Below are 21,382 nucleotides of genomic sequence, written 5' to 3'. Positions count from 1 at the left end.
TTCGCGTTAAGTTTAGAATTTTCGCTTTCACCTTAGAATGATTTTGCTATGTCTTATATTCCTGGTTAGTCTATCAAATGACCTGTTGGAACTGTTGTGGAAAGCTGCGGTGGCTATCACCCCAGAGATATATAACGACGGCAGATGGAAAGTCTGTGTGGGCTACTCCGTAACGAGTCTAACGTTCATTTGGACAGACGAACGAAGCGCATAACTTGAATACTACCATTTGGCCCTGACGCAGTACGAGACACCGATAAATTATAATCCAGCATGCTTAACACTTAACTATAAGTTTCCCCCAGAGTCAAGAGCACGCTCGTATGACCAAGTGGAATATGTCAGGACATACAAAGTCCATGTCCAATGCTTTCCTGTGTCAAAAACACGATGTCAAGGCTCCAAAAACTTGAGTTGATAGTAATGCAAGACAATGATTATGACTATCAAGCCGCTAACGCATGATCCCACTGTCAGACCGTAATAGCCCGATCCAGTTTAATTTATCGCAAGCACCCTCTTCATGAACTGCTTCAATCTATCTTGTCAATAAGATAGCCCTGCGCATCGGTGCGTCCTCTCCTGCTGATCGGTTACCATACGATGCAGCGACAGCCCAAACGGCGATGACTGAGGCAAGGCGTATGCCTGCCGAAGCGTTCTCCACGAGCTACACGACTGCTACTCGACTAACAAATTGATCCTGCTGGATGGCGCCAAGTTTGAGCCTTCCAAACGGCCTACGAGTTAGTCCGTTGAGCGGATGGAAAGACCGACGAACGTAGTTTCGATGAGCAGGTTGGCGAAATGTCGGAATTTGATCACAACCCGGTTGTTGAAGCGCGATATGCGACACTAAGACACGGAGAGTGCGCCAGGAGTCAGGTAAAGGAGTACATGCTGCATGACACCGGCAAACTCGTAGCCAAGATATAGGATGAGACACTGAAGAATAAGATGTCAAGGCTTCATGATGTATGTCGAGTTATGCAAGAGTTTTGATGACTGGTATCACATAGATGATGATTTGACAAGTTGCCCAAGCACAACTGCTGAGATAGACGAGCATTTGATATTTGTCGTATGCCACAAATATATACATGCCTCGATTATCACTATTCCTTTCGTTTTTTTTCAAGCTTATCAGTCCCGTGCAGCCAATCTAAAAGGCCGATAGACCCATAGTTCAAGTTGAACTTTTCATGATGCAGGTCGTGCATTTTCGCCTTGTTCTTGAAAAAATCGTACCCACTATGTACTGTCGCGGTATTGGCGAGTTCGTAAGCCAGGAAGGCCCAGAAGGTAAGGATATGACTTCCTAGGATTTGCGGTGGCAGACTAATCGGAAGCGAATTGGCCACAATGTGTTCGATGGGATGGGCGTACTGCGCGGCCAGTGCGATGGGTGCTGTGAATTTATGATGCCGCTTATGGATTCTGGCGTAGAAGAATGGACTGTGAAGAAAACGGTGACTGTAATAGAAGAGCGCCTCTCTCAGAAGAATACACAGGATGAAGTCACGAAGGAATTCGGCCAGGGGTGGCAACGAGGCTTGGATTCGGAACGCTGAAGTCCCCCGTTGGAGAACAAAAATCTGGAAGAGATGCAGGCCCATGGACAACACTGAGTTCTGCACGACTACCACGAAGCATTGCCAGATATCACGTCGGCCAGGCTGTCTGAGTGCTGGTTGCAATTTGTGCCGTTGCGAGAAGGACGGGAACAAGGCGTCTAAGGAGAGGTAGCAGAGAGATGGAAGCCAAAAGGAGATAACTTGAACGAGAACTGTGCCCACAAATTCTATTGCCTGTGGGGGATACGAGGCGACAATGTCTTTCCACTTGCTTTCCATCTTGAAGCTTTTGAGGATAATGGTTCGTTGGTGAACAGCACTACAGCAGCGACCCCGGGAAGCTTGTGGTAAGTGGTAAGTGGGAGGTATGTGGTATGAATGTAGGTTGATGATGAGACAAATACCTCAACAGACTCTTTCCATTGTGCATGGTTTATAGCAGGTCTGTGAATGTAACATCATATGAGATTCTGGAGATTTCAAGGTGTTGCCTCGGTAAGCTTCAACATCAGATGGGCAAAGATCCACACCGATCCCCGCACGTCTGGTGTGCCTGTGATAGCCGAACATGATCAACAACCCGCATCAAAGTACTCCCAATTAACGCACTGAATATTAATGAGTCCGTCTGCTACTGCAGACAACACTCTAATCTGTCGCATTATACAAACTGCAATTGTCGAGTATAAAGGACATGTTGGTCAGGCGTCATGGAAAGAAAGCGCAAGCGAACGTTCGTGCTATGGCTCGACAGCAGCTTCCATATGCCGGTAATTCTGCTGGTAATTCTGCTCTTTCCGTAGCTGCTGTTGCAAATTGTCTTCTTTAACTCCCCGAACAAGGGCTGGAATTGTTCTTTGAACACTCCAACACTACTTACGTTCTGAAAGACAGACTGCTTTACAGCTTATCCTTCCAAAGTCATCCTTTCAAGAACTTCGCGTTCGAAAGATAACAATCAATAAAGGTATGACGTCGAGTTGCCTGGCGAAGGGAAACTTCTGACCGTCACTCGCAGATGCATCTTATTGCTTTCACATTAAGATGCCTTATGCTGGTGGTCAGCGTCAAGGCCCAATATGAAAAGCTATTCACAAGCGGGCCAGCCTTTGTCAACTTCCCGTACCCCACAATCCCTCTCAATTGTTCCGAGATTGGCCCATCAGGCTCGCCTCTGGGTGTTGACCACATGGAAGAGGGAGCAGGATTCTTTCCGGCTCTGGAATGGCCTTCTCCCGCGAAAATTATCCGAGAATACCTACTTGTGGCCGAGGACCCCGATGGTCCTCTTCCCCATTCGGTCATTCACGGGGTATATTACGGAATCCCGCGTGTTTTCACCGGACTCCAGCATGGAGACTTCCAAGTGAGCAGAACGCACAATGACTCGTATATGCTCGAAGGCGGATTCAAGTACGGGAAGAACAGACGCAATACTGTCTATCTTCCGCCCAAGTCAATCCCGGAGGATGGTCCTCATCGTTATTTTTTCGAGCTCATTGCTCTGAGTGCACCGATCGACCGAAGCAGGCTAAGCGACAGGGCGACCCTGAGGGAGATTGCCGATGCCATCTACGGCAGGGTTGTCGGATGGGGTGCCTGGGTGGGCATTGTCAACAATAACCGTATTTCGATTGTCAGAAATAATTCATAGAGTGTCTGATTTCGTGTGTTTCGATTTCTGGACGACATGCTCCTGGATTGAGGATTAGCAGTGACAGCGCATATTACTGGCTCTGTTTTTGAAGCCGTTCTATGTCTGTCCGCTTTCCATATTTCTTTTCGTCAGTTACCGTTTTATTGTTAGCCAAATCAGTCCGAAAGTCTAGCAAAATCAAGCCCTTGGAATTGCCAGCGGCATTCTGTTGTTCATACTAAGGCAGGTTGTTACCTGAATCAAGTTGAAGATCTCAACCCTCGGGTTAGAGCGCTCTCGTCAATTGGATCAGCCTCACAATAGCGCTGACTGGTTTCAGTCCTAGACTTAATCAGGGATATTAATAGAAAGTCATTTGTTTTGACAAAAATAGTGGCGGTGTCTCAGACTATCGGACAGAGAACCAATTTGTGGCTCCGTATGGCGGATTATGGACAATGCGCCAAAAGTAGAGAGACACCTTGGCATTCTGCATAATACCGAAGCACGATCTCATTAAACAACATAAGTACGTACCAAGTTCCACCAATTTGCTTATGTTGATGGTCTGCAGGGCACAAAAATGGACCCTGGGCTAATCAACTGTGTAGCAATAATAATGAGTAATGCAATAAGTCCACTAATCTGAATCCTGAGAATGACTGGTGATTCTCATTGCAGCAAGGACCAATCATATGGTCGAGCGTGTAACACCATCCTGACAAGCCACAGCCGCAAAAATAGCAGATCCGGATTCTGTTGGAACCACGCAAGTCACAAACTCTTCCTAATGCGGCATCGAGCGGATGAGCTCCTTGTCTGGTTCAGCAACCAGGCGATTCAAGTTAATCCACGGATTCTTTGGTCCGGTTACTGACCTGGGATTAATCAATTCCACTTAACGTCTTGATGGATATTAATGGCTGCTGAGCCTCAATCTACCACAATAAATGCAGTCGCACAGACATTCAGATTACTTAGAAAGTCAATAATGGCTATCAATTCTTGCGTAATCCTGATCTCATGCTTGTGTCCTATTTACTTACTTGGCTGTGAGAGGTGCGGTGATGTTGTCGCATCCGAAAGCGTTGTGTTACGGATTAGGCCGACTCGTAACTTGGAACTGCATGTGTTGGCTGCTCTTGCCCTCCCCTTTTCCCTGGTTTCATCAGTCTCTAGTATCCATTGTTGGCCAATTACCAGGTTCACTTTGAGACAATAAAGATAGGTAGTATTTATGAGCAGTATTATTCATACAACTTGGGGAGACGGCTTGCCAGCTATCCGGACATGATAACTGCTGAGTGATAAGGCTGTTATCAGAAGCTGATACAGACTATTGGTAGCAGCGGAGGTTACGTATTCTTTTATTCAGGCGTATGGAGTACACGCAAGGAATGAATTGTAGTGTTTCTGGTCGGATAGCAAGCAGTTTTACGGAGTACTCCGTACGGAGTCGCATTGCCACCTTCTAGTCTAGTATTCTTACTGCCCGGTATCAGCCTTTGTTTTGCCGATGTCTTTTTTTGGTGGTAAACGTCCGAGTTCTCCTCGGGTTCCATGGTTGATCCACCGATAGAACCAAGGCGCAACGTCCTGATTGGTTGGTTGCTCGATGCTCGACTGAAAGCGAAGCCGAAACAAACGACTTTTTGGAGTCACTAAATCGCTCCTAGCCTTAGGCCTCCACTAGTGTAGTTTTTTTCCTACAGTTACGTATCCTGCATTCAAACCGGGAACAAAAGGACCCGAACTCCCTCTTGGGGCTCCTGGTCTTCTCTTCTTGCATATAGTTCTCTTTTTATTGTAAATTGGCGTCCAACTTGCTGCAGCTGCTATTCGTCAAGCAACTTACTTGACATCTATCGGTTGCTAATCTTAGCACTTGATAATCAACTGTCTCACAGCATTTCACCTCCTCGCATCTCAGCCTATTGCCGAATCAGGCAATCTTCTGCACCTCATTTGATCTCAATTCCTCTCCATCCTTCACCGATTGCGAGGTCCCTCAAGTCCGTACATTTATCATCATGAACCGCTTAATTCGCTTGCTTTTTGTCTCTCTGGCTGCGTCGTCAGCTATCGCAGCCCCAGCTCCTGAGCAGTCCGAGCCGGTACCGCTTCCTAGAGAGGATACCTTCTCTGAGAACCTCAACAACATCAATGAAAACTCGATTCACAGAGCTCTGCATCTCATTGACCGATTTCGCCATGGTGTCTTTCCCACTGACAGAGACGCCATCGATGCCATCCAGAGAGAGGATCGGTCATTGGCAGCGCATCTGAACCTCGCACGAGATATCAGCAATGCCACCACGTCTTCGCCTAATCCTCCTGCAACAACGACCCAGCCGCCTACAACTAGTACTCAGCCGACCACTTCGGAAACGACTACCACTAGCGAGTCACAGACGACGACTTCCACCCCATCTAACCCCCCTCCTACCACTACTGAGCAGCAGCCTACTACAACCACTACAAGCGAGACCACAACGTCGACTACTGAGAACACCCCGCAGCCCACCACGGCTCCTACTACCACATCGACTACCACCTCTGAAGCCCCCACAACTCTGACAACTGCCTCCTCCACAACTGAGGGCCCAACAACCAACCACAAGCATACCACCACCCGTACACCCTACACGTCAACCTACAAGAGTACCACTACTCTGCCCAATGGCGAGCGGAGCACCGTCACAGCCGTGACGGTCGTCTACCCCACGGCGGACAGCTCCAGCCCAGCCGCCACAACGACCGGTCCAGCCCCCGGCCTGCAAACCGGCGGTGCCGCATCCATCACCGGGCTCCAGAAGGAGCTACTCGTCATGCTTGGAGGCGCAGCCGCTGTAGCCATGGCTCTCTAGACAGCCGGGCAAGTTGACAGTCTCATCCCGAACCCAATATTCATTTTGATTAAGCCGAATATCCTGGTTTTATGGTTGTGCTCACAGGTTGCGTCTTATTGCATCTGATGGCGTTTATTCCTTGCTTGATATTTAGTCATGACTTGACTCCGACCTTTTACGATCCTTTGCATGGTCTGCGGCGTCCGACTGTTGTCTCTCTTTTGGAATGTATGGTCCATATGGTTATACCAGGGGTTATTCTTGTTAATACCTTTTTCTTTTATTTTAGCGTATTATGTCTCTCCTTATCATTGCCAAGCCATGCTGATCCTGCCTTGTCCCTAAATATCGCATCTTTGCAAAGCAGTTGTTTCTGAAGATGGGTATTTCATCTACTTCGATAGTTGATACTAGTGAATACTTACAGCTCCTCGAGAAAGCTACATCCCGTCTTTGTAGACATGTAGACAAGGGTCGAAAGAAAAACAGCTATATGCAACTCCAGATCCGTCGGGTATGTACGAGTATATATACTTAACAGATGTCTTTACCTCTCTTCGTAAATTGATCAAGAAATGTTGGGTATCCGCCTTTCATCGCCCCCCAATCGAGCATTTCGACTCCACTCACCGACTAGCAGTCCCTTGCCCCTGCCATCTCTCCTCCTCAGTCCAATATCGAACGATACTCTCCCACGCTGGTATATCTCCGTCGCGCAGTAGCGCCGCCACGTCGACGTTCAGTGGTGAATCCGGCCGCGGGTCAGTGAGCAACTGGTGGATGGCCGTTAACGTCGTCGAGAGTGTGTAGACGGGGCTCCAGTGCTCGGTGGTCAGGAGCGTGAGACATATCTCGCCCGTTGTGAAGGAGATGTTGGGGTGGGAGATGCGAGTCGTGAAGCGGATGTTGGGCGGCGCGAGAGGGTAGTTCGGTGGGATGGTGATTTTGAGGCCCCAGAGGCCGCCTGAAATATCCGTATACGTTAGCATTGTTGAGCCAGATACTACGATGACGTTATGTCGAAGGGAAGGTATGTGGCTGTGGAGTGCGAGGGTAGAATAGTGTCGGTTGGCCGACGGCGACCGGCGGCTGACCTGAGTAACTCACCTTCGTACGGTGTGCCTTTGACACCCTTCAGGACTGCTTCCCAGTGTAAGAGGTCATCTTCTTCTACTGGACCGAGATGGAGCAAGGCCTCGTTCGGGGATTTGGTGTAGTCTTTCAGTTCGCGGAGGAGGCGTTGCGTTGTCGAGTTTGACGCCATACCAGGCAGTTCAAGAATGTGGGAGCTGTGGGCGCATTCGATGACCAACGAGGTCAGGGGTTTGAAGTGGCTGCTCCGGAAAGGATGTGACTCCCGACCGTGATTCTAGAATTGGGATGAAGGAAAGGGAAAGGAGTTCGAAATAGCTCTCGAGGTGATGATTCCCCAGAACATCGATAGGATACTTGCACCGAGGTTCAGCTGGTAGTGGCCGTGGGTCTTCCCCATGCCACTGAAGAGTTCCGCGGTCTGGGCTTCCGTGGTCGGGAAAACCATGTGTAAGCAGCTTAAGCACCGCCTGCCAAAATTTTGCCCCTTTGTATGGGGATCATTTACATTATTCATGTGAAGCTCCTATGTCCGCGAAATAACTTAATCGATCTCTTCTACAAAACTAGACAATCAACGATGCGTACTTCGCGCACTTCGAAAGAGACAGCAAGTTTTCTTCAGGCTCTCTCACCTCCTACGCGACGCCAAACGCGTAGCTCATCGAGGACAAATGTCCTTCAGCGCTTTGCCTTCAATGCTAGCGCAAATGGCCAAGCTGAGACTGCGCCTACGACGACAGGAGCTCAGTTTCAGCAGAGTGACGGTGACGATACTTCGTCGCTCTCTTCAGTTGATACTGTGGACATCGAGGATATCTTGGAACCCCCTCTGAAAAAGAGGAAGAGTAGCCCCGGCAGCCCGTCCACCAAGAGAACGACACGAGCACCCGGTAGAACCATCACAAAACGCGAGGCCGTCAAGGTGGAATCTGCGAAACCAAAATCACGTCGTGTACCAGCCCGCAATATCAAGGGCGAGAATGGTTCAATCAAGATAGAGCCGCCATCGAACTGGGAGACCATCTATTCCATGGTCAAGAAAATGCGTGAGAACAATCCAACAGCTCCTGTGGATACTATGGGCTGCGCGGAGCTCTATTGGCGATCATCGTCTCCCAGAGACAAACGATTTCAAACCCTTATTGCATTGATGTTATCGTCCCAGACCAAGGACACAGTGACAGCCGTGGCTATGCAGCGGTTACACACCGAGCTAGGGAACGGAAGAGCCCTAGCAGAAGATCCCATAGTTAAGAAAGAAGAGCAAGAAGATATTGACCTCAAGTCATCACAGCCTCTGAAAGATAGCACTTTGAATCTCGAGAATATCTTGGCAGTCTCTCCTGAGAAGCTGAACGAGCTAATCAGGACGGTTGGCTTCCATAACAACAAAACCAAGTATATCAAGGCAGCGGCCGAGATACTCCGAGATCAGTACAATTCTGATATACCCTCGACCGCTGAGGAGCTCATGAAGCTGCCCGGTGTGGGCCCAAAGATGGCATATCTCTGCATGAGTGCTGCCTGGGGGAAGGACGAAGGAATCGGGGTTGATGTGCACGTTCACCGTATCACAAATCTTTGGGGTTGGCACAAAACCAAGACACCTGAGGAGACACGCATGGCATTAGAGTCCTGGCTTCCTCGGGATAAATGGCATGAAATCAACAAGTTGCTTGTGGGCTTAGGACAGACAGTTTGTCTACCTGTTGGCCGGAGGTGTGGCGAGTGCGATCTTGCTGGAACCAAGCTGTGCAAGAGCGAAGTCAGAGGACTTCTCTCAAAGAAGAATGCAGGAGTGAAACCCAAGGATGAAGTTCTGAAGGATGATGGCTTGGCGTCTGGAGGGGCAAAGGTCAAGGTAGAAGGGAGGTGAAGTGCTCTGGTAGTGAATGCCCCAGGCATTGAATGCCAGCCTAGATCGGCTCCGTGATAGCGCCGTCCCGGTACCGGGTGCAGTGTTTACATGTTCGGTCAATGGAATCACTTCGGTTAGCATCTTTCCATTTTATCCATTGTGTCCATAGAGAGCATCTGCCGCTTCTCAGTGCTCGTGTGTGACTTCCTTTACCTGCCAATCTGACCCCATTGTCTCCATGGCCGCTGATAATTAATCTTACACTCCCTGGTCTTTGAGACGCGGAGCCTCCTTCAAGCTGCCGATCGTCATGGGTAAGTCCTAGTCTTCACTTCACTCGGAGCCTGCTACCTGCCTAGGTCAACTTCTGATCTCTGCAGACGAGCCACTCCTTCAGCAACATCGCGATGGATCCCTGGTGGGACGGCTCGACCCCGATGAAGAGTCCTTCTTTGCGTTATTTGAATCGTTGAGCACGGTCAAACCATCATCTGAAGACCAAGCGTCTAACTCCAAGGATGCAGATCGAGAGAAAGACACCACAGGCATGTCCGGTTCCAAGAAGGGTGGCAAGTCCCTGTGTCAGCTTCCTGAAAATGCCAAGCTTCGGATTCTGGAGTACCTAGGACTAGTACGGCCTTGTTTGATCGATATAACCGGTGAGGCACACAGAGTCAAACAGGCTGCTGATCACACGTGCGACACGCGTAATCTCTTCCATACACGTGGGAATTGGTCCACTCGCGCTGGCCAAGTCTGCGATCATCCACGACTGCCGACAGAGGTACTGATGGTTTCTCGCAAGTTCCGGGAGGACCTGGGCGCCCTTTTCTGGTCGCACAACCGCTTTAGTTTTATACTTACCAATCTGAACGACTGGGATTGCTTCTTTAACGCCGTCGATTGGGCCGCAGAAGACGTGAGATATTTGTATATCGAAATGCGTACCTGGGACAATCGTTTCATTAAACCTGGCGGTCAGCGCAATCTTCTCCGGCTGTGGTCTCGTTTCTGCCGTTATGCCGCTCTGGAAATGGTCAATCTCAGATATTTCAGTCTCAAGTGCAGAGTCAAGGACATGGCAGTGGCCGTCAAGATAATGTCTGCCATGGACCCTTTCCCTGTGCTCTCTGAGTGTGCGTTTCATTTCAGTCACACTCCGGAGGAGGCTATACGTCCCGTTGTGAAGAGCAACGCCCTGAGATTGACTGGCAATCTCAGTGAAGATTGTACTATCCCTTTTCCGTACTTTGATCTGCCCAAAGAAGTGCAGCTGATAATACTTGAATTTTTGTTGGGGAACCAGTTGGACCCCTACCTGCCACCTGAGGGCCGGCTACCAGGCGTCATATCGTTCATGGATCGCAAATCTCTGCGCATAAACGAGTCTCGCCCGCTCACATGCTGCGGAACCTGCTCTTCGCTCAAGGCGGCGTGCTTCTGTCGTGCTCGTCAGACGGCGTACTCGACCACTTGCTCCTGTTTTTCGTCGCCTGTAAGCTACTTCCTTGTTTGCCGGGCATTCTATGAAGATGCGCGCCGGATCTTCTTTACCATAAACCGCTTCGCCTTTGTGGAGGAAGACCCCGATTTCATGATGGGCTTCATGAACAGTATTCCAACCTCGTCTTTCATGCTGATTTGTCATCTGGTTTTCAAATTCCCGGCGATGCATCGACATCCCGCAAAGCCTAGCCATAAGCCGCACGAGGACTCTGCCATGGTGTCCTGGTCAGTGCTACGTCGCTTCATACGAGAGCATTTTGAGCTTTCGCGCCTCTCTCTCACCATCGTCGACTTGGGTACCAAAGAATCTAGTTGGCAAAACGCAGCCACGCACCGGAACAAGTACGTGAGGAAGCTACTCGAAGCTTTTCAGGATCTGCGGGGACTTCGGGAGTTTCGTGTGTTTCTTGAAGACGATCAATCCTATGAGCTGACTGCGGAGCAACTTGTCATGGGACGTGCGGTTGCAAGCAGGCCTTTGGACTTCCAATTTCCGTTCGTCGAAAATGGGCACTAAAAGCGCCTTGTCTTCCTTGAACGGACCCTACTAGATGTTAGGAGGGATATTTCCGAAAGCTCTGAAAACCGTGCTTACTTTAGTCACATCTTCTCATCATTACTGCCATTGGAGCGAATGTATCCAGGCCAGTGAGGTTAGAGACGTCTTATTGATTTGATTCCAAAGTAAAGGAAATTCAATCTTGTGGCCACAGTATTTTCACTCTTGGTGATGTCAATAAATTCGTGCGTAACAGGATCGAAACTCTGAGGTGTAACAAACATGATTTCACTCTGCGGATTCGCGTGCAACTGATGTGAGGCGAGTCAAGGATTAAAAGTAGTGATTTCTTTTCCTGGAAGTTAAGGTTCTTGATCCAGACTTCAAACAAAACGAAAGTTTTGTATTTCATTACTACTACCAGCCTCCTCAATTACTGTCCAGCACAATCACCTCAGCCTCAGCCTCCCCAATACTTTCCACTGCAAGCATATCCCCAGCGTTCACTCCAGTAACAAATGCACCGTCGCCTTCTTCTAACACCGCGTCTTCCCTTCCATCTAGCTTGATCTTCGCTTTGCCCTGTTTAGTCATGGGCAGGTGGATATATACATTCCTCTTCTTCCTCGAGCTGACTACATCTCCAGCTCCAACATTCCATTTGAACGTCGTGTTAGGCGCGATGATTCCAGCTCCCATGAGAAAGTCTGCGTGGATGGGAATTGTGTCCGGAATTTTGGGACGAGCAGCCTCTTCCTCTGTGGGGGTCGCCTCTGGCCCTGCTGCTAACGGCGACAGAATTGGAACGAAGGCCTTCCGTTTAGCTTCTTCACTGAACGACATCGTGTGATACTGCGGTTTCAGCCCGTGCTTCCAGGGCAGGACCCAGATTTGAAGGAAATGCACCGGTTTGCTCGATTCATTCTGCTCAGAGTGCGCAATTCCTGATAGCCTGGTTAGAGTCTACACATTGCCACATCATAATGCATCAGGAGCTGGTACTTACCAGTCCCCCCCGTCGTGAATTGCACATCACCCCTTCGCATCCGGTAGAATTGCTTCCCCTGTGCACCTTCCGCTCCTTTCTTGATCATGCTATCGCGGTGTGTCAGCTCACCGCTGAGAATATAGCTGAAGATCTCTGCATCCCGGTGCGTATGCAGTGGGAATCCATTCCGAGCAGCAACGCGGTCTTCGTTCAGTACTCTCAGGCAACCGAAGTTGAGGAAGCGGTGGTCGAAGTAGTCGGCGAAGCTGAAGGTGTGGTATGTTTTCAGCCAGCCGCCGTGCTCAGCATATCCGCGCTCACTGGAGCGACGGAGTGCGATCTTGATGTGGCTGAGAGGTTTTGACATTATGAATGTTGTCTCTGAGTGTTCTGATGATAAAGATGGACTTCAGTGATCGCAGACGGGCTGGCTGGTGAAATGAAGCAACGACTCAATGGATTGTATGAATGTCTGATTAAGATTATTGCTCTTACGAGAGAACTTAACTTTAGAAAAAGGAACAAAAAGGTTGGTGAAATTGAGCACGGTATATATACATCCTCAGGTTGTGGCGTCATTGAACATACTTTGGATAGCGTTAAGCTTTATCAGGATGAGATAAGGCATGACAAAGACTCGAAAAACTTCAAAATTGGTCCATAGTCTGAAGTGGATACCGTCATCCTCAAAGAACAAGCCACAACGTTGTAAATGAGCCTTTGAATTATTAGTCAAGTAGTATTAATGGATTGCCGACATTGAATCGGCAAGGATTACTTTTGCATATTATTTCTTATAATTTGCTGAACGAACAATTGTATGGGGTTCACTAAGAGCTCTTGTCACGTAGTGAGGTTGAGCATCTGGCAGTGGAGACTGCCTTAGGCACCACAAGGATGGCTAGCCCTAGTGCCCCCCTTATTCATGTTTAGAATCAGTGGAACCATTCATAAAAACCAAGGTCAATGCAATACCTGAAGTTCTGTATAGACTTCATCAATCTGGCTTGGTTATAATATTAATACTATTCTTCGCTATAGTGAGCTTCACATCTCTCTGTATGCGTACTCCATGCTTAGTGGGGGCAAAGCATAAATGAATTATATATAACCAGGAACAAGAGTCTAAGCATGCTTAAATGACTACATTCCGTCCAGCCTCTTAATATAGTTGGCTTTAGAATCACTACTACCTCATAGGCCAGGAGCCTCCGTATCTTGGATTGAATCACCCTAGTCATTATATGTGATTATTCTATCGCCAAGCTGGCCAAACCACCGAGCGATAATACCATGCTCTGGTAGCTTCCGCTACCCACCTGTTTCTACATTAACCCCAGGGCAAGGGTATGTCGGTTGCTGCACCTCTGCTGATGACGGGTAAGCATACGTTGCAGCTCACACGGGCCTCAAAATCAGCATTCCTCGCGTCGAGAATCTCGTACCATGGCGGCCCGTCCGATCTGGTGCTCGAATTATGATCCACAAGCTGTATGCCACATATACTGCTGCCGTCAACAGACAGAGTGATCTTGCTAATATTACTAGGCGGAATGATGTGACATTAACCGGAGGTGCCTGTTGACCTAGGCGGTTTGTCGCTCAGCCGTGCGATATAGGAAGCTTCATGTGGTTCAATGTGGACAACCACATTTCTGTTATTAACCTCAGATGGGTGCTCTGGCTTTCATAGATGTCCGGTAGATGTTTAAACAACTATATATCTTACAAAGTACAACCAAGTACCGGCCAGGAGCAATCAGTTTAGAGATCATGATTCTAGCTTAAGCAGTAGATTGCCCAAGCAGGTCTTGTCCGAGACTGTCTTTTACTATGTCACTTATGTACTTACTGAAGAGGTTTTCCATAAGTAATGCAATTTTTACGCGTTCTTCAAGTTGGCAGTTATAGATGGGTTTGGTTGCATCAGCAAACATTCTTAAGTCTTTAGAAGTAGGTCCTTGGAGGGTCTGTATATGCCTTTAGAACGTTGTGGCAAGCTGCAAGAAACCAGACTGAGGGATATGGCAGTTGAAAAAGAGGCGCACATGATACCCACAACCAGGGGCAGAAATCACATTCTGACTATCATGTTAGACATGCATAAGCTGTGATCTAACACCTGTAGCTTGTCTGCACAGCCCTCATAGAGACTGTCTAACATGAATGTCTTGCACAGAAGTCATTGCTAGTAGATGGATTGGAGTCACGGCAGAAGCTTAGGTGTCTTTAAGAAGTAATATGTGCTGCCTGAAGCTCTCATAAGAAAAGGTGAATCATGCGCATTATATAATGATTGAGACCCTGTAGCCTGTAGGACCGATAATAATCCCAAATACAGCCATCAAGCCTTTGCTTTGGACCTATTACCAGTATCATGAGAACAAGTACTGGTCATTCATAGTAAGTTAGTGCCTTGCATATGTGAAGGATGGGCAATGTATATAATTGTACATGTACAACAATGACTCGAGCCACATCCCAAGTGTTGGTTGCACGCACGTGACAAGACACCAGCTACGGACATATCTTGATCTTATCTCCGACCACTTTCAAAGATCCCAAAGCCAAGTCAGTTGATACCTCTCTACAGGTGCCATTACCACAAAACTCGCATATTCCCAACATATCCAGTAATTCCATACTGCCCTTATGAAACCTTCTACCTCATGACGTCCTAGAAATTCTGGTTCTGCCTTCTCACTATGTCTCCTGAACCGATCTCGATACCCCGCTTCGCACAAGCGCAATTACAGTTACTTCTCCAAGAGCACGAAGCTGAAATTTCCTCCTCCTCTCTGGCCAACACTGCTGCGTCAGTATCACCTTCGACGCGTCGGACTCTACAAGCAACTGGCTATGCGCTAACGGGTATTGTGTTATCGCAATGCCGAACCGGACTGGGCGGGCGCGTTGTCGGCGAGTTCACTGCGGATGCAGCTGTATCCTCGAGCAAATCTACGACGAACAAGATCGACGATGACAGAGCTGGAGCTGACGGTGAACCGAGGCTTGGTGCGCACGGAATTCGAGTCGGGGATATTGTCCGCGTGAACGACACGAGTGGGTCGGGAAGCAGAAAGCTTTCGAAGGATAGGGGCAAAGCTGGGGGGAAAGATGCAGTTGAAGCGTCCAAAGGTCCGGAAGGGGTTGTTACAAGAGTTGGAGAGAGAAGTATATGGATTGCGTTTGGACAAAGAGGTGGGAGTGGTCGATCCAAGGAGGATGACGAAGCCATTGAGGAGCTCTGGGGAAAGAAACTATGGCTGTATGTCCTCTATCGCTCAATGCAACGCGACTCATTGGTTTTTGGCACTGCCCCTTTATTAAGGGCAGTAAGCTGTTCCCACCCGACTCACGCTAATGGCCGACTGCAGCATAAAACTTGCAAACGACGTGACGTTCCGACGGTATGTGGGCTGCCTCCCCCGTGGCCCTTGCCGAGACTGAGCTTGGGACATTGAATAGCTTACGTTTCTAGTATGAACCAAACCATGGAGAAAATGGCTAAAATGACGGACTCGGAGTACTCGCACTTTATGCGGGTTGCCTTTGGCCATACAGCTCCAATGCAACCAGATTATGGGGCCATTGGCCCCCTTGAGTTCGTTGATCCAACTTTAAACGATTCACAGAAAGAAGCTATACGGTTTGCTTTGGCGGCTAGGGATGTGGCTCTCATCCACGGACCTCCCGGGACAGGCAAGACTCACACTTTGATTGAGCTGATTCTCCAAATGGTAAAACGAAAGCTTCGCGTACTAGTTTGCGGACCGTCAAACATCTCTGTCGACAATATCGTGGAGAGACTAGCTCCCAACGGGGTACCAGTAGTACGCATTGGCCATCCTGCTCGTTTGCTACCGTCAGTCCTTGAGCATTCCCTAGAAGTACTCACTCACACGTCAGAGGCGGCAGCGATCATCAAAGACGTGAGGAAGGAGATTGATGAAAAACAAGCTAGCATCCGCAAAACCAGGACCGGTCGGGAGAGACGGGCAATCTACGATGACCTGAAAGAACTCCGTCGAGAGTTTCGCGAGCGGGAGTCGAGATGTGTGGACAACCTGGTTCGCGAAAGCAATGTCGTCCTTGCCACGCTCCACGGGGCTGGCGGCCATCAGCTGAAGAATCAGAAGTTTGACGTTGTCGTTATTGACGAAGCCAGCCAAGCTCTGGAGGCTCAGTGCTGGATCCCCTTATTGTCAGCGTCTAAAGTGGTCCTTGCAGGAGACCACCTGCAGCTTCCCCCTACCGTCAAGTCTTCCGTTGACAAATTGAAGAACACAAAGAAGAAAGAGAAGTCAGACACGAAAGATGCTTCAGCCAATTCTGCAGAGATCATTGGCGATTTTTCTCTGGAGACAACGTTGTTTGATCGACTTCTTTCGTTGCATGGACCCGGTATCAAGAGGATGCTAACCACACAGTATCGGATGCATGAAAAAATTATGCAGTTTCCATCCGACGAGCTGTACGAATCTAAGCTTGTTGCCGCTGAGACTGTGAAGTCACGTCTCCTTAAGGACTTGCCCTATGAGGTTGAGGAGACTGATGACACGAGAGAGCCAATCGTGTTCTGGGACACACAAGGCGGCGATTTTCCTGAGAAGACCGAAGACGATGATGTAGGGAAAAAGGAAGCATTGCTTGGCGAAAGCAAGAGCAACGAAATGGAAGCTTTAGTCGTCGCAAAGCACGTGCAAAACCTCATACAGGCTGGTGTGAAGCCGGAAGATATCGCCTGCATTACTCCGTACAACGGTCAGCTTTCCCTGCTTTCTTCCATGCTCCGAGAAAAGTATCCTGGTCTCGAGCTCGGAAGTGTGGATGGTTTCCAAGGCCGTGAGAAGGAGGCGGTCGTGGTTAGTCTTGTTCGTAGTAATTCTGAGCACGAAGTGGGATTTCTGGGGGAGAAGCGGCGTTTGAACGGTATGTTCTAATGTCTTCTCCTATCTCTCATTGCCGGGTGGATTTGCCTTCTGTCTTTACTCGTTGTGCTAATCTGCATGCATTCTATGTCTTTAGTCGCCATGACTCGTCCTAAACGGCATCTATGCATATGTGGTGATTCGGAGACAATCAGCAAGTGAGTGCGCCACAACCATCCCGTCTTGTTTCAAGTGACTGCATTCGCCTCTTTCATCTTTGTGGACGAGTGCCTACAGCCTGCTAATGTGAACTGTTTGTTCCATAGAGGGAGTGCCTTTCTCAAGCGATGGATGGCGTTTCTCGAAGAACATGCGGATCTACGCTACCCAGATGCTGGGGAACTCTTGTGAAGGAACGCGGGTCTCGAAGATAGCAGACAGTCGCTCTTGAGACCAAAAACGTCGCGATAACCGGGTTACCGACACCAAGCCGAGTAGTGTCCTGAAAGACAAGTGTTAGCAACCACTTGCTCCAAAAAATCGGTCCCATTGGACCAGGCTCTGACGGAGACTTCTTCTACTGTTAGCCGTACACCTGATGCCACACGGTCTCATCGTTTGTCACGGCTCTACAATAACAGATGCAATTAATCCTCAAAGCAGATCCGCGTGCGTCTGAGCGCAGCATTCTCCGCAACGTAGGTATATCTTTGAGATCCGCCTAGATCGGTATTATTTGACTGGCCAGAATAGTCTCGACTAAATGCAAGGGGTTTGAAAGACTTGGCCTTCAGATCGCGTTCGGATGCCTGTGTACATGACGACGGACTGGCGACGCAGGGGACTATTACAGCTAATCTGGTTTGAGGGCAAGTCCAGTCTATCACCTACCCGCTGTAGATACCATGTACTACTCTGCTTTCAATGGAGAGCCCAGGCTGCAGAGAGCACATGGCACTAACTCTCTATTAGCTAGACGCCTCCTAGAGGCCCACTTCGTACAGTCCCTACTCCCTAGCGCATGCGCTCATTCTTCAGATAAGCCGTGTCAAACGGTGTCATTGTTCGAGATTCCGGATATGAAAGCTGAATATCTTTCATTATTATTATTATTCATTATTCAAGTCAACCCTCGCCACGCGCGGGGCACCTAGAAGGGAATTCCAAATCCGAGCACCCACTTGGCGTGTCTCAGCACCTCTCACCGTCTCACAGTTACCGTCTTACAGACTTACTATGGATGTTCAAACAGAGCTCATGTTCCACTCACTACACAGTATTAGCCTTGGGAGTACGCCATCTTGTCGTTACAGGTTCTCGTTGACTTTGTGGCTCATTTGATGACCAAGTATTTGGCCCCAGTAAGCTTCCACTACAAGCATGATAGATACCTTCACTGACAACATTTATCTATCTTGCACAGAGATGATTTGCTGCACAGACCACGAGGAAGAATAATCCAGAAGGCTACGATCCTCAACTTTGACCGGGGTTGAGATTCAAGCGATTTCCCACCCCCTGACAGAACTGAAACGGCCTTGAACGCACCGACGCGGCACTAGCAGCCGCCGTCCAAACATCCGTTCATTTTGTTGGCCCACTTGGTCAACAAGGCCCGAATAGTCTTTCCAACCCGCTGTTCTCTTTAGATAGTCCTCAGTGGAGAGTGTCCGATGATGATGCTGTCACAGGAAGGAGTAGTTTGAGCCTTGACTCCGTGTCTCCATACAACCCGCCTTCTTTGCTACCTGCTTAGTTTCTTCATTGAACAACGTATCGGTCTCACAATTCTGGTCTGGCCATTATTCTGCTCACCTCAGAAATGTGTGTCTGATGCTCTGACACTTCTATGGTTGAACCCCTGTCGGACATCCCCCTCTCATGAGCTCAGCCTGACTCCAGTCTGCAGCAGCAGCCCGTGTTCTTGGTCCCGATTTAGGTCAAAGGCATCGGTCATGCATCCAGAATAAGCGTCGTGTCTATCGTTGCATTCCGTTGTCCACGATTATCTCAGTTAGGCTATATTGTTCCGATGCTATCTGAACCCATGCACAGCTACCCCCCGGTTGTCCTTCGGATTGTGTGGAGATATCGACGTCTGACAAGGTCATCTCAACCACGGTCGCCTACCATCCCAGTAGCTTCGTTGTCGCTCTTTTGATCTTCTGGTCACCTCTCCCTTATTGCGATCTTCGATTCATGGAAGATTGTCATCATTTCATCTGCATTTCTTGTCTCTCGTTGTGGACCGAACATGGCCTCTTAAGATATCAAACCAACTGCTTACACATCCTTGATACAACTCTAACGTAAGAATCAATCTTGATAAAACCCCTCCTCCGGCTCTCTGCACTAGGCTTTGATCGTGTTATGCGGAACGCTTTGCTAACTGCCTCTCTTGCTTCCAGGCACACTCTCCTTGTTTCGACCTATTGACTGCCAATATTCGAGATACCCCATATGCTCTCAGTCGATATCTTCTCGCACACTCTCTTCGAATAAACTTTAATCTATACTCGTCTGCTTGGCACAGTCCAGTTTCACAGAAACCCTCTGAATACCCGGATTTAATAACAAAGCATTTCGTTTATCATATCCCTACAGCGGCCGATCTCAGTTGCGCTTTGGCTGGAAATATTATACACGAGCGAATTAGATGAAGATGGCAGGCTCCAGCTTCAGTACGGAAAGGAGCTCCATGCAGCTTCGCCGTCACTCCACTCTAGCACAGGACTCATATGAGGGCACCGCACTGCCACAGGTGACATCCCAGCAGATGGTAGTGAGCCCCCATGGACCTCTACGCGGTTCGAGGTCTCCTATTTTGGCGAGCGCATTGCGTGGAAATTCCCAAGGAGCAGCGCCCCTGCACGCCCAAGACGCATTGACAAGAGGGCCCATTACGCATCGGCGAACAGGAAGCACTCTGAAGACGGTCATGCGAAAGATCTTCACCCGCAAAAGGCGGAGTGATACTGATGACCTTGACGGTGTTGTCTCGGATTCTCCCACCCCATACTCGCAAACGCCGCGGTCAAACAAGGATATGACCGAGGTTTCCTTCTTAGAACTCCAGAGTCCAAAGTCACAGACGCCAAAGTCGAGCAGCCCTCTGCGACGGGAAGAAGGTGGTTCGCGCATGCCCCAAGCTAGCTCTCATTCTCTTGCACCGGCATTTTCTTGTCGCCGGCGAGCTACATTACCCAGCTTGATCATGTCCGAAGACGGCCGAAATGCGATGGAGACAGTTTTTAATACGGATAACGCAAGATGGAGCCGGGACAGGAGCTCTCACGCGAATAGTGACCAGACGGACCTGCTACGCCGTGAGGACCTTCGAGTAAAGAGGCGGTCACGAAGTGCTGATGCGCTTCGCGCGATGGCACGAGATCACAAAATGTCCCCCATCCAGTGGAGACGACGCAGCACTGAGACAACCTACGTCAATTCATCAGCTTTTGATATGACTTCAGACAGCGAAACGTCCGACCGGCCTCCTACAAGAACAACAGTTGCTAGTACATCCAAAACTCCCAGCGAGCGCCCGGCTGAAGGGCCGCAGAAGCAGGAGGAACTTGACAGCATAGTGCCGAACATTGGAGATCTCGTGAACTGCATGCAGCATAGCGAAGACATCTCTCTCGAGCAGAGACTCACAACACTAGAGGTCAAGTTAATCGACCTCGAGTTCGCCATTGCTCGAATGCAGAATGTCCGCGCTGAGACTTTGCCGGCAGAAGCCCCGAGAGAAAATAAAGTCTCCACCCCGACTAAGAGCAGGGGACATGTCCGCAACAAGTCATCAGCTCATCTTCAGCCTGCCGGGACCGGGGAGCTGAGGAGCGATGAATTCACGCCGGACGGTCGGCCAATCAGCACCGCTACAATACGACCTAGCAGTCTGCAGCGATCGCGACCTCTACAGACACCATCCTCGACCTCGTTAAGCGACTTCGGCGGGATCTCAGTCGAGCAGTACAGTGCACTGGTCATGCTCCTGAGAAGGGAGCAGACCGCGCGAAGAAATCTGGAAACTCAGGTTACCAGCCTCAAAGAAGACATCGAGAAACTGCAACGGCTCGCTAACAACTCGATATCCGTGGGCACTATGTACCCCATCCGCAGCCGAGAGTCTCAGGAGCTTGATCGTATGAGGAAAGCATTGGCTCGCTGTCCAACGGACTCCGCGACCTGCTCGGAAAAGATCAGCTCGCCGTACGAGAGTGAATCCGATGTGGAGAGCCCTGGGGGCTCTTCCAGGGATGACGTGTTCGGGCGGCCGAAGTGGCAGTGTAACCGGCGCATTGAGGTTGCTCGTATGATATGACATCCCCAAGCTGCCAATTTCTTTCCGGGGCTTCCGAGGTTACAATGTAGAAATCTCATTTTGTTTTATCTTCAGGTTCAGCGCGGCGGAGGCGATGGATCTCTTGAGAAACATTCATCAATCCTTTCACCTCTTTCATTCTTCTCGATTCGCCATTGATACCCTTCCTTGGCGTCCTG

The 21,382-nt window shown here is 49.3% G+C and overlaps 9 protein-coding genes across 9 annotated transcripts; 6 read left to right on the top strand and 3 right to left on the bottom strand.

The window, feature by feature from the left end:
- Window positions 1-1,115: 1,115 nt before the first annotated feature.
- Window positions 1,116-1,853, bottom strand: AFUA_2G01160 (sterol desaturase family protein; the record flags this gene model as incomplete). Its single annotated transcript, XM_744159.1, has 1 exon — window positions 1,116-1,853. One exon carries the CDS (start codon window positions 1,851-1,853, stop codon window positions 1,116-1,118), a length of 738 nt encoding a protein of 245 aa, XP_749252.1.
- Window positions 1,854-2,592: 739 nt separating this feature from the next.
- On the top strand, window positions 2,593-3,228 carry AFUA_2G01150 (YbhB/YbcL family Raf kinase inhibitor-like protein; the record flags this gene model as incomplete). The annotated part of the gene is made up of 1 exon (XM_744158.1): window positions 2,593-3,228. The coding sequence occupies one exon, from the start codon at window positions 2,593-2,595 to the stop codon at window positions 3,226-3,228; it is 636 nt and encodes a 211-aa protein (XP_749251.1).
- Window positions 3,229-5,240: 2,012 nt separating this feature from the next.
- AFUA_2G01140 (putative GPI anchored cell wall protein (Dan4)) lies at window positions 5,241-6,077 on the top strand (the record flags this gene model as incomplete). The annotated part of the gene is made up of 1 exon (XM_744157.1): window positions 5,241-6,077. The coding sequence occupies one exon, from the start codon at window positions 5,241-5,243 to the stop codon at window positions 6,075-6,077; it is 837 nt and encodes a 278-aa protein (XP_749250.1).
- A 608-nt stretch (window positions 6,078-6,685) lies between these two features.
- Window positions 6,686-7,622, bottom strand: pex4 (putative ubiquitin conjugating enzyme (UbcJ); the record flags this gene model as incomplete). The annotated part of the gene is made up of 2 exons (XM_744156.2): window positions 7,167-7,622; window positions 6,686-7,023 (listed from the first exon to the last, which is right to left on the bottom strand). The coding sequence occupies exons 1-2, from the start codon at window positions 7,321-7,323 to the stop codon at window positions 6,686-6,688; spliced, it is 495 nt and encodes a 164-aa protein (XP_749249.1). The 5' UTR covers window positions 7,324-7,622.
- A 109-nt stretch (window positions 7,623-7,731) lies between these two features.
- AFUA_2G01120 (endonuclease III domain-containing protein) lies at window positions 7,732-9,030 on the top strand (the record flags this gene model as incomplete). Its single annotated transcript, XM_744155.1, has 1 exon — window positions 7,732-9,030. One exon carries the CDS (start codon window positions 7,732-7,734, stop codon window positions 9,028-9,030), a length of 1,299 nt encoding a protein of 432 aa, XP_749248.1.
- A 273-nt stretch (window positions 9,031-9,303) lies between these two features.
- AFUA_2G01110 (uncharacterized protein) lies at window positions 9,304-11,233 on the top strand. The gene is made up of 2 exons (XM_744154.2): window positions 9,304-9,326; window positions 9,393-11,233. The coding sequence occupies exons 1-2, from the start codon at window positions 9,323-9,325 to the stop codon at window positions 11,033-11,035; spliced, it is 1,647 nt and encodes a 548-aa protein (XP_749247.2). The 5' UTR covers window positions 9,304-9,322; the 3' UTR covers window positions 11,036-11,233.
- Window positions 11,234-11,401: 168 nt separating this feature from the next.
- On the bottom strand, window positions 11,402-12,589 carry AFUA_2G01100 (pirin family protein). The gene is made up of 2 exons (XM_744153.2): window positions 12,024-12,589; window positions 11,402-11,961 (listed from the first exon to the last, which is right to left on the bottom strand). Exons 1-2 carry the CDS (start codon window positions 12,370-12,372, stop codon window positions 11,447-11,449), a joined length of 864 nt encoding a protein of 287 aa, XP_749246.1. The 5' UTR covers window positions 12,373-12,589; the 3' UTR covers window positions 11,402-11,446.
- A 1,973-nt stretch (window positions 12,590-14,562) lies between these two features.
- Window positions 14,563-17,871, top strand: AFUA_2G01090 (putative DNA helicase). Its single transcript, XM_744152.2, has 6 exons — window positions 14,563-15,273; window positions 15,383-15,415; window positions 15,487-16,937; window positions 17,034-17,094; window positions 17,203-17,745; window positions 17,849-17,871. The coding sequence occupies exons 1-5, from the start codon at window positions 14,711-14,713 to the stop codon at window positions 17,285-17,287; spliced, it is 2,193 nt and encodes a 730-aa protein (XP_749245.1). The 5' UTR covers window positions 14,563-14,710; the 3' UTR covers window positions 17,288-17,745; window positions 17,849-17,871.
- A 1,667-nt stretch (window positions 17,872-19,538) lies between these two features.
- AFUA_2G01080 (uncharacterized protein) lies at window positions 19,539-21,203 on the top strand (the record flags this gene model as incomplete). The annotated part of the gene is made up of 1 exon (XM_744151.1): window positions 19,539-21,203. One exon carries the CDS (start codon window positions 19,539-19,541, stop codon window positions 21,201-21,203), a length of 1,665 nt encoding a protein of 554 aa, XP_749244.1.
- Window positions 21,204-21,382: the final 179 nt, after the last annotated feature.

Source organism: Aspergillus fumigatus, chromosome 2 (genome assembly GCF_000002655.1).
Source record: "Aspergillus fumigatus Af293 chromosome 2, whole genome shotgun sequence".
Classification (NCBI taxonomy): Eukaryota; Fungi; Ascomycota; class Eurotiomycetes; order Eurotiales; family Aspergillaceae; genus Aspergillus; species Aspergillus fumigatus.
Note: the sequence above shows the minus strand (reverse complement) of the source record. Positions and strands in the feature narration are given on the sequence as shown.

Excerpts from the sequence above, each read along its gene's own strand:
- AFUA_2G01100 (XM_744153.2), bottom strand. The coding sequence starts at position 12,372 with ATGTCAAAACCTCTCAGCCACATCAAGATCGCACTCCGTCGCTCCAGT. Across the intron at positions 11,962-12,023 it reads ATTCACGACGGGGGGGACTG|GAATTGCGCACTCTGAGCAG; the intron begins GTAAGTACCAGC and ends CCAGGCTATCAG.
- AFUA_2G01090 (XM_744152.2), top strand. The coding sequence starts at position 14,711 with ATGTCTCCTGAACCGATCTCGATACCCCGCTTCGCACAAGCGCAATTA. Across the intron at positions 15,416-15,486 it reads AACGACGTGACGTTCCGACG|TATGAACCAAACCATGGAGA; the intron begins GTATGTGGGCTG and ends TTACGTTTCTAG. Across the intron at positions 17,095-17,202 it reads GATTCGGAGACAATCAGCAA|AGGGAGTGCCTTTCTCAAGC; the intron begins GTGAGTGCGCCA and ends TTTGTTCCATAG.